Genomic DNA, 12,122 nt, shown 5'->3' with positions numbered 1-12,122 from the left:
TCCTTTTAGTTTCGCTTTATTTAGGTTTTGTTTTGACTTTTTTCCACTTTACTCATACATCATCAGCTTGACTTTGTTCACCATATCATTTAGTTCTGTGAATCATTAAGATAGTTATTTTAAAGTCTTTTTCTAGTTGATCTGCCACCAGGTCTTTTTCAAAGACCGTTTTTTTCTTCTTTGAATGGACCATACTTTCCTGTTTCTTTGTATGCCTTGTGATTTTTTTTTTTGTTGAAAACTGGACGTTTGACTTATGATGCGATAACTTTGGAAATCAGATTTTCCCCCTTCTCTAGCGTTGGCCGTTTTTTGGTTTCAGGGGTTTTCTGTTTGGTTTGATTTGTGTTGTTTTTTTGATTTTTTGATTGTTGTAAGCTATCTTCCTGCTGAGAATCAGCCTGGACTATAAACCTAAGGTTTTCTCTGTGAGTACCTCCCCTAGGCATGCACAGTGACTTTCTCATTTCCTCGTATATGTGGTTACATTTGAATATTTTAGTTTTCAGGGTCTGGCTCTCAAAAGGGGAAAAAGAGAAAAATGAAATGGTATGAAAAGGTACTTGCCCTTTAAATCCCCTGGAAATCAGCCAGAGGAAGAGGGATTTGCATTAATTGGGGGAGGTTCAACAACAATGGCCACTGCCTCTTTGTCTGCATTTCTGTGATGAGAAACAACAATCAACAATCAGATCACTGATCCCCTGTATTTGGAGAACAGGGCCTTTTTTTGCCTACCCTGGCTTATGCAAGCTTTGTGCCAACTGTTCCAGGAACACATGCATATATGTCTGTTACAGGACTAAGGGGTGGGAGTTGGGTAGTTGCAACTGTGCTAAGAGCTAAAATTGACTGATTAACCACAGTTTATCATCCAATACTTCCTTTGGAAGTTGGCAAGCTTTTGCAAGACGACATGATTTTAAAATAGTTACATCTGATACCGTGTTTCCCCGAAAATAAGATCTAGCCAGACAATCAGCTCTAATGTGTCTTTTGGAGCAAAAATTAATATAAAACCTGGTCTTATTTTACTATAATATAAAACCAGGTCTATAATCTAATATAGTATATAGTATAATATAATATATAATATGTAATATAACAGACCAGGTCTTATATTAATTTTTGCTCCAAAAGACTCAGTAGAGCTGATTGTCCAGCTAGGTCTTATTTTCAGGGAAACACGATATATTCTGCCAGTACAATTGTTATCTAGGTGGAGAGACAGATTTGTGGTGCTTCCTAGTCAACGATCTTCCCAAAATTCACCCTATTTGCTTTTATAATCACTTTAATTTACAGTGATCACCTGAATGATACCATTTAACTTTTAATGCAGTATGTCTCAAATTACAATCCAATATGTATTCTCTGGTGTTTGTGAAAAAAAGTTGTTTATAATTTACTAGGGAATAAAGAGACATTAAACAAATAATATAATGAAATTTGACAACTGCTAAAAAGGAAAAATACAGTGTACAGCATAAAAGCATTTTTTTAACCTAATTTTGGCCTATTTTTAAATAACTAGATCTTAGAATTCTTTTAACACAATTTTTTTAAATGTGATATTGTCGTCTGAAATTGTGTAAGGAAGCTGCAATGTGTTTATAACAGTAGTCCCCTCTAAGGGCCTTTTGTTAATGAAATACAATAGTAAAAGTTGGGTGAACAAAATTACGTTTCTTAAGTCTTGTTATTGATACTTGGGTCAAATTGTTTAGGGGTTTCTTAGTTTTTTCTGGAATATCCCTGCCTCTTTACCACACACATCCCTTCCCCCCATCTCTAAGTGAATTGTAGGACTTCGTTATTGTCCAAGTTGAAACATACACAATGGTATATATATTGTTAGTAAATAATAATACAGTAGGTTTCTATGATTTACAATATATTTTCTTTTATATTACATCATTGGATCCTCATACACTTCTCGTGTGTAAAGGCATGTGTTCTTGTCTCTTTATAGATGGAGAAAATGAGTTTCAGTAACATGTATGACTTACCTATAGAGTCAGAGTCACTGAATGGTAGAGTGAGGTAGAGGGAGACATGGAAACCAGGTCTTTTGATAAATGACACTTGAAGCAACATGCAGGGAAGGGTTTTTTTACATTTGAAATAACTTTCACAGAGATTCTTTTCAAGTCCTGCTGTTTGATTTCCTCCTAGGCAAAACTGATAATTCCATGGTACCTGTTCTCCTACCCACAGTCCTGTTTATGGGTCCCAATGTCTTACACTAGCCATAGTTGCTACTGTTTTTGATTTTAGTGCTGTTTGCCTCAGCTATTTGAAAGTATGTACTTTTTTAAAAAAATTTGTTTTAGGGGTACAAAACAATATAAGCATTAGACATTAACATCCCTCACAAAGTGATAACCACCCTCCAAGTCTACTACCCATCTGACATCGTACATAGCCATAATACCATTGATTATATTCCCTGTGCTGTACTTTACATTCTATGACCATATACATATATATATGAGGTGTGATTAAAAAAACTACGGTGAATGTTTAAATTAAAAAATATTACAGTAAAAGGCGCATTGCCATGAATCCCCCTCAAAATACTCCTCCTCGCTTTGAACACACTTATCCCATCATTCGTGCTACTTTCTGAAGCAGTTCTGGAAGTCCTCTTTTGTAAGTGTCTTTAGTTGCTCTGTTGTGGCTGCCTCGATGTCCTGAATCAACTCAAAACATTTACTTTCATGGTCATTTTGAGTTTGCAGAAGAGCCAAAAGTCGCACGGTGCCAGATCCATTGTATAAGATGGATGAGGACACACCGTAATGTTTTTATTTGAAAGAAATTGGCCTATACTAGAAGCAATGTGTGACACGGAGCCTTTTCTTCCATTGAGATAAAAAAAATATGGTGAATGCTACTGCGAGTGCCATCCAGTGGAAAGGTAGGGATCTTCAATACACAAACGGCGAATGGAACCTTGGTAACAGGATGTGATAAGTTTCAACTTGTTCAGTGCAGTCAGTCAGGTGTGAGCTACGGTTGAGAGGTGTGTTTTAAAGTGTGCCATAAATCATCATTGTGACAACGCTCTGTGTTGCACATCGCTTTTAGTATATGGCAATTTCTGTTAAATAAAAACATTACTGTGTGTCCTCATCCACCTTGTTCAACGGATATGGCACCGCTCAACTTCTGGCTCCTCCCCAAAGTCAAAATGATTCAAGACATTGAGGCAGCCACGACAGCGCAACTAAAGACACTCACAAAAGAGGACTTCCATAGCTGCTTCAGAAAGTAGCAAGAATGATGGATTAAGTGTGTTTGAAGCGAGGGGAAGTATTTTGAGGGGGAGCAATGGCAATGTGTCTTTCACTGTAATGAATTTTTAAAATTTAAACGTTCACCATAGTGTTTGATCACACCTCATATTGTATATACATATTATAGTTGAAATTCAGTATCATTCTACGTCAGTTTCAGGTGTACAGCACAGTGGTCAGCCATCTACACAATCTATGAAGTGATCCCCACAATAAATCTAGTATTCATCTGACACCTTACATAATCTTTGCAACATTATTGATTGTATTCTTCATACTGTATTTCACATCCCCATGACTATTTTGTGACTACCAATTTGTACTTTCTAATCCCTTAGCTTTCTCCCTCATTCCCCAACCCCCCTTCCATCTAGCAACCATCAGTTTTTTTCTCTGTATCTCCAAATCTTTGTTTTGTTTGCTTATTTATTCTGTTCTTTGGATTCCATGTATAAGTGAGATCATATGGTATTTGTCTTTCTCAGTCTGACTTATTTCACTTAGCATAATATCCTCTAGGTCCATCCATATTGTTGCAAATGGTAAGATTTCATTCTTTTTTACAGCAGAGTAATACTTTATTGTATAAATGTTTTTAAATAAATTTTGGATATTTACCCCTTATCAGATGTATCACTGACAAATACCTTCTCCCATTCAGTAGGATGTCTTTTTGTTTTGTTGATGGTTTCCTTTGTTGCACAAAAACTTTTTAGTTTGATGTAGTCCCATTTGTTTATTTATTTATTTATTTTTTGCTTCCCTTGCCCGAGGGGATATTTCAGGGGAATTATTACTAAGGGTACTGTGTGAGAGTTTACTTCCTATATTTTCTTCTAGGAGTTTTATGATTTCAGGTCTTACATTTAAGTCTGAAAAGTATGTACTTTTTTGTGGCCAAATTTTTATCTCTTCTGTCAGAAGTAGCCTGTCCTTTAGCTTTGGTGCTAGGGCACTGTATCTTTCTGAGTTGTATAACATACCTTCCAAGCCCATTCAAATTGAGTTTCCCCTGTTCACTTCTATTCCCTCCTTCTCCAAATTGGAGACCTATAGAATACTACTTTGTCAGATACTGTATTTTTCTGTATTTTATAATACAGGAATTTAGAAAAATCTCAAGTTAGTAAGTAAGGGTATAATTTATTCCAAGATAAATGTTTTAATTCTCAACCTGCTAACATAGTCTTAAATATTTTTATCATTATTTTAGGTGGCTAAACTTGAGGCAATCAAATCATACCTCCTGAGCTTTATTTATATAGGCTTTTATTTTAGATCATATTTTGTGATGAGTCTTTTTCAGAATGCTAGGTTTTCTTATTCTGATGTTACTTTTGGTTAAAATTCTTGCTTAATCCTCTAAATGAACATTTGTGGGTTTTATCCAATTTCAAATTCTTTATTCCCATGGTTTTCCTTCAAGTATGATCGTTCACTCATATTAATTCTAAGACACATCTACAAATAAACTTATTTTACATGTATTATCTAATCATGTTCTTTAAGTCAAAGTTACAAATTATTTTCACTAATCTGTGTAATTCTGAACTGAACTTTAAAATTGAAATCAGTTTTATGGTGTGAATTCTAATATTTTAGTAGCAACTCTATAGTGTTTCACAAGTGCCTTAGTTATTAACTTCTTATCAACTAAGCACTTGATTGAATCTAGGTTTTGTTTTACTTTTTATTATGAAAGATTTCGAAAATACTCAAATATAGAGAGAGTACTGTAGTGCACCCCCTTTTGTATTCTAATCACCCACCTACAACAATCATCAACTCGTGTGTACTCATATATATTATATAGTCCCTTCTACTTTTACCTCCTCCCATTGTTTTATTTTGAAATAAATATAACACTGTATCATTTTGTTTGTATATATTTCAATATCAGATAGACTTTTTAAATATGACTAGAATCAAAGGTGAAGTTGTATACAATGATGATGAGTTTGTGTTCATGAGCAGCTAGCATTGTAACAATTTTGGTATAAGTTAGATGTTGATAAAAACCAACTTTTGCCACTGTATGTTTGGTAATAAGTGGGCAGAGGGAACCAAATGGCTTTCTTGCCATAATTTTTGAAGTGTGTTAACTTATTTTATAACTTTAAATAGCCCTGTTCTTTCTTGCCCTCTTCTGTAATTGCTTAAGCAAAACAAGGTGAAGTTGTATCATTGATTTTTTTAATAAAGTGAAATATTATCAATTTGAGGAATCTCAAAAGGTCATTGGAAAATTAATAATTTCAAATATTCATAAAATCTCATATGTCCATAAATTGACTTGCTTTGCTTAAGTAGTAGTCTGACAAATAGTATTTTTACCTACTAGATTTGGTTTTCATTTAATCATTCAAGGATAGACTATGATACTCAAGGTAGGGCTGTACATTAAAGTCAATGTCATGATTATATATAGCAAAGTAGTTCCTACTCATTTTTAACCCGTTGCTTCATGGAGCCCAAATGCATGCTGTATAATTATTTACCAATGAAACTGGTCTTTAAGCATTTTATCATATGATAACCCATATCTAGTATTTTGCTAAAAATAATGTAAAACGTTTGAACTCTGAATGTTTATTTTTTAGAAAACCCATACACTTGGAAGAAAATGGTCATTCTGTATATATTTGTTTCATACAGTTTTTATGTGTAGTTCTTTATTAATTGGAGAACTATTAATGTTTATAAGCACATTGCATAAAATTTGTTTAAAAAGCAGTCATCTTTTTTATTTTATGAAAATGTCATTTGGTACTTTTATACCTTTAAATATGCAAAACAAAGGTAATTTTGAGGGGAATCACATCAGTTTTCTGGTATGTTCCTGATATGTTCTGTCATTTGGTGTTAATTGTATGTTATTCTTTAAATTTTATCCCACCCACCTAATAATCACTTTCCAACTTAAATAGAAAATATGGTTAAAACCAGGCTTTTTTCAGTCCAAACTTAATTTTTTTTTTTTTGATCATTGTTATTCTGTGAGTGGTCTAGAATAACAGTTGGAAAGCAGTAATTGCAGCTGAAAATAATTGGGACCTTCTACATTAAAATGTGTTTCCAATTTTCTAAAAGTTTGTGATTGATTTCTTTACATAACAGACGTCTTTTCATGTTCAAACACAATTCAATTCAGTATGGGGAAGAAGTTTTTTTTCTGGGTGATAAAATGATTGGAATCTTCATGGGATCCTTGGGAACAGAAAAGCTAATGATTCTAAATAATTCGGGGAAGAGTTGTTTTGTTATACTAAAGAATGTTTGTGAATTTTTTGAGAAGACTAGTGAACTTCTTTGTAAAACTTAAGAAAATTGACTGTTCTAGCAGAAATAACTATTTCTCAGAAGCAAATCTAGTTTAACTGCTTATACTTAATTCTTTCCATTTGATGCTGGAAACTGGGTTCATTGTTTAACATATACAAAGCTCTCATAAAATTATTAAGAAACAGCATATCTTTCATATGCTTCTAACATTTGTGAACATTAATATATAATGTCTCAGTTTTCCTGAAGTTAATACATTTACAAATTTACAATTCTTTCTTTAAGGCAAATCCTCCTCCAGTACTGGTCAACACAGATAGCTTGGAAACACCGACTTACGTAAGTTCCATTTCGTCTTCATATTTAAATGATACTGCTTTTCCTTTTCAGTTGTCGATAAGAGATATAAAGATCACAGCATTATTTCTTTAATATATTTATGATGTTATATCACTGAGCTGCAGTTGTTAAAAGTAAATGAAGCAGTACTTTCCGTTTTTGGTTATTTCGTTTCCCTATTCTGATGCAAAGCAAAAATGTTGAAATAGAAATTTATGGTTTTATTTTTAAATTAAAATGATTAATTTTTACTAAAGGCTATTTCTGACCAATGGTCAACTAACACAATGCCATATATTGGAAGAGTCATTTTGAAAGTTTAATTAAATAACCAATTTGATGGGTATATTTATATATTACAATAATTAGTTATAACTTTGTAACTTTAAAATGATTGGTGCTTCTCTTTAAACTTACTTTGTTAAAAAGTCCTCTTTCCCTTAAAGATTAATAGCCAGAACAGCAGAATCTGATCTAACATTTTTCATCCCAAAAGAAAATGTCTTTGGACTTGTTTATGTTGAAGTAGTGCCCATATATTTTTTAATCAAATGGCACATAATTTTATAAGTTATAAAAACCTTTCCTTCATTTTTGAACTGTAATTTATTGTTGGCTATACTTTAAAACATTTTATTTGGCTGTATATTTTTTTGTATTTATATGAATATGGATGTATCAGATATTTGGGAATTTTGGAAAACTTCAGATAATACTTAAACCAAAAATGCTTTTCTGTACTTTTTTTTCTGATTCTTTTCAGTCATTGTTACCTTTACACACTGATTTCATACTTAATCGAGTAAAATTTTGTTTGTACATTTGTCAGTATATTCTTCACATGTTTTTCTCCCTTGTTCTCTTTGTTCACTTACGGCAGAGTTTTGGTAATTATTTTGATTTTAAAACCCTTTCAACATCTCTTTATGATAGGATGGTTTAATCATATTGCAAAAGAACATGTAGGATAGAAGATGGGAGACATGTAGAGAAATTCAGTTTATCACAATCCCTATTTGATTTATTAGATTTGAGTATTAGCCCACCCTCATGTCACCAGAAATGTTAAAGCAATGATTTGAACCCAAATTAATCTGATTCCAAGGACTACTCACCCTTCACCAGTGAACCCTCACTGTGGGAATTACTTCCTCCAGGAGGGAATAGGAAATAAATTGGAAGGATCAAGAGGAAATGCTTGGTCTGTAAGATGTGAGCAAGAACTTGAATGGTGAACCAAATTTGGATATGAAATATATAAGTGAAACATGTGACAGAGGAAGCACTAAAGAACAGATGCAGAGGTAGGAACTTGCAGGATATGTAAAGGAAGGAAGATATCATTCAAATTTGATGGTATATAAGGCTCATTAATAGGTAAAATATGTATGTTAAGAATGAAGCTACATAATAGATTCGGATCAGTTCATACAGAGCCTTGTATAAAAGTTTCTGAAAAATTTGGAGGAAATACGTTATTAAATATGAGCTCCAAAAGATCTATCTGCTTAAAACACACTGGAATGATTTCGGCAGTGGAGAATACTAATCTAAGAGATTGGGTAGATTACACTGGCAATAGTCCAGAGGAGATTAACAAAAGTGTGAACCACAGTAATAGAAATGAGAATGAAGAGGTGATGATTTTCAGAAAAATTGAAGTATTCAGATCAGTAAGAATTGGCAACTGATTTAAGATGTGTGGATCAAGGCAGAGAAAAGAGTCAAGAGTTCAATAATATTAAAAGCTGGATGTACCCTTTCTATAATATCTTTGAAAGTCATAATACCATGAATATTAATTCATTAATCACATTGAACTCTTCCATTCCTTGAAAAAATTCTCTAAAATTATTAAAATGAACTTATATTATTTGGTTCTTATCACATTTAACAGGTGTTCATTAATCATGTAAAAATTGTCATGCCATTTCAAATTTTACAGTCTGAATTTCTGTGCTACTTCTTTTTTCCCCCATTAGGTTAATGGTACTGATGCAGATTATGAATATGAAGAAATCACACTTGAAAGGGTAAAAACTATTAATTATCTTGTTTTTATGCATAAATCTGTTGCTTTGAAGAACTATTTAAATATACAGTACTGCTCTTTCATATAGAATTCAAGGGAATAGATCATTCAAAAATGGAACCTTGTAATATTTGTTTCTTTTATAAGTTCATATATCATAAAATTAGCCATAGTATTTTCAGAACATGTTGCTTTTCTTTAATAACCTTTTTAAAAACATAAACTTTGTATTTAAAATAGTTTTAGATTTATAGAAAAATTATACAGAGTTCTCATTTACTCTGGACTCAGTTTTGCCTATTGTTAATATCTTACGTTAGTTATCATGACTTCTTAGGCTCCTCTGGACTGATAATTTCTCAGATTTTTCTCAGTTTTTAATTTAATTTTTTTTTCAATTTATTTTTCCTATAATAAAATGTTATTTATTTTAAATAAGTATTTAGTATTTTAATAACCTGATCATTGTATCAGTGTTCTCTCCTAGCAAAATAGTAACCATATTTCTGCACTCTCCAAGTCAGACAATGAGAATACAGCTCAGATGTGTAAATTTTCTTGTTATATTTTCCCCTTAGGAATATCTGCATTCAACTGATGTTATGTATTATTTAGTAAAAATACCTTGTCTGACCAGCATTTTGGGGAAATACAGTGTTCCATACAAGTAAATTTCCTGAGTAACTGAGTAGCTGTATATTTAAGACTAAAATCTTATATAATTAGATTTGTTTATGTTTGAAGCCAGAATAGACTCTGAGTAAAACTAGACTTTAGAGAGTCTTTTACATGTATAATAGATATTTCTTGCCTACTACCTGAATTTGGATCTCCTGTCCAATGACTGAGTAATGTTCTAGTGCGCATAATATTAATGTACAATTTCAATATGGTATTTTGTTGTTTGGGTTTTCTTTTTTTTCCCCTTTATTGAGATAATTGACATATAATTCTAACCTTTTATCTTCATTTTTCATCCTTTCCTGGTGCCTTTTAAATTCCTTTAGTCAGGACTGTACATTATATTTTCACTGATTAAAGAACTTGAGTGTCCCGGGAATTGAGAAAATGATATTAAAGGGTACAGACTTGCAACTGAAAGATGAATAATTTCCTGAGATCTAATATACCACATAGTGATTATAGTCAACAAGAATGTATTATATATTTCAAAATTACTAAAAGACTAGATCTTAAATGTTAATCACTACAAAAAAATGATAATTATGTGACTGACAGAGGTGTTAGCTAAAGCAACACATTGTACACCTTAAACTTAAGCAATGTTGTATGTAAGTTGTATCTTAATTTTTTTATAAGCAAATAAAAAAGAAAGAACTTGGTAACTTTACACAACCTATTAATATTATTATTGAGACTCTAGTTCTCTTGAAGAGTTTAGACTGAAAATTTTTTTTATTAAAATAGAATTTTAGGACATATCATATAGTAGAGTGAATGTTTAAACTATTTGATACTAACAGTTAAATAATAGGTCCAGATATATTCGCTTATTTGAATTGCCTGAAAGCCAGAGTTAGAACATTGCAAAATAAATGTTTTTTAATACCATCGCTTAGAATAATTGTCCTTAAAGACTTTTTGTAGTAATAGAACACTTTCTTCAAAGAAAATAATTATTCATAAATCTAGTATGTATTAGGTTGGTGCAAAAGTAGTTGAAACAAGCAAAAAGTAGTGCTGCTTTGCCAAATTGACTTTGCTGTCAAGAAAACTGAACAAGGTTAAGTTCTCAGGTTGGGCTTTCAGTATTAAAAATAACTTTTGCTAGTCAGATATCTTGGTTAAATAAGTCAAGGATAATGTCAACTGTTACTTAGCATATAAGATTTGGTCATTTTAAAATAAGCTGATGGTAAAGTTAGATGAAAAGCACCACTCCTACTCCCTGTATAAAAGACTGAAATAATATATTGTTTTTACCTGCTCAGAAATAATAGCAACAGAAGGTCATCTCAGTGTTTTTCCCTTCGGAGAGATTTGCTTTACCAAGCATAAGTGAGATGCCCTCTAAAGGAAAGATATCTAGTAGTGACACCTCTGCAGAAGGGTGACTAATCCCAGGACAAATCACACATACTTTGAAAGAAAGAACCATAGACTAGACTCCAGAAGTATTCAGTACATGTTCTTCAACCTCACTCTGAATTCTTTATAGAGAAAAAAGAGCTTTCCTTATATTTCTTAATTTAGAATATTCGTATGCCCTACACATACACTTCTATGTGTTTGTTCCCTGTGTTAGTGTAGTTTCTAGGTCCTATATGATAGGAACTTATTAATAGAAACAATTCTTCTTCAGTCTTGAATTTTTTTCCCTCTCTCCCCAGGGAAATTCAGGGCTTGGTTTCAGCATTGCAGGAGGTACGGACAACCCACATATTGGAGATGACTCAAGTATTTTCATTACCAAAATTATTGCAGGGGGAGCAGCTGCCCAAGATGGAAGACTGCGGTATGTTTTGCTCTTTATGTTACAATACTGAATCTACTTTGTATATTTTTCTTGAGACAAACTGAACAAGGCATAAATACAAATAAGAAACACTATCATAATAACTAACATAAGATAGATGCTCAAGTAATAAATGAATGAATTATTGTGCTCTAAACATTATTTCCATCTTTCATTTAGGAATTTAATTTTACTTTATATTTTCAAATACATTCACAGAATATTTTACATTTGTTTACCAGGTGGGAAACATGTATAAAAACTTATTTAAGATACAGGGGATCACAAACATCTGAGTTTGTATTTCATACCACAAAGTAAAGATTATGCAAACTTTAAATAAATATATTTTCTTAATTGAATAGATGAAAATAACATTGCTCTCTTATTTAAATTTAGTGTTCCATTTCAGAAGATGTCTTCAGCATACTTTGTTGTTTTCTTAGGCCATAAATTATAACACTTGTTTTATTCCCTTGTTTGTTTTTTTTTTAATATATGATGACAATCTGAAGTTTTAGGATTAAGTATTCTATATGGTCTGTTAAGAACATCTTATTTTATGGCTATTGGTACCTCATGCAGCTCTTTAGTTTCTAAACTTTGCACTGGATATGACAGGTAGTATATTAATAAAATTAGATATAAAATTAATAATTTGACCACTCATGTAAATATAGACATTTACTTTCTG

General features: G+C 32.0%; 1 protein-coding gene across 19 annotated transcripts in view; it reads left to right on the top strand.

Annotated features, from left to right (window-relative positions):
• The window catches only part of DLG1 (discs large MAGUK scaffold protein 1), a 238,327-nt gene that overhangs the window by 125,477 nt on the left and 100,728 nt on the right, over positions 1–12,122 (top strand). For all 19 annotated transcript variants that reach the window (XM_033128021.1, XM_033128025.1, XM_033128009.1 and 16 more), the window contains 3 exons: positions 6,867–6,920; positions 8,903–8,953; positions 11,304–11,428. In XM_033128021.1, coding sequence (XP_032983912.1) covers positions 6,867–6,920; positions 8,903–8,953; positions 11,304–11,428 — 230 coding nt within the window. The remainder of the gene's footprint in view (positions 1–6,866; positions 6,921–8,902; positions 8,954–11,303; positions 11,429–12,122) is intronic.

The sequence above is a fragment of the Rhinolophus ferrumequinum genome, chromosome 2 (assembly GCF_004115265.2).
Source record: "Rhinolophus ferrumequinum isolate MPI-CBG mRhiFer1 chromosome 2, mRhiFer1_v1.p, whole genome shotgun sequence".
Classification (NCBI taxonomy): Eukaryota; Metazoa; Chordata; class Mammalia; order Chiroptera; family Rhinolophidae; genus Rhinolophus; species Rhinolophus ferrumequinum.
The sequence above is the reverse complement of the archived record's forward strand: the minus strand, read 5'-3'. Positions and strand labels throughout refer to the sequence as shown.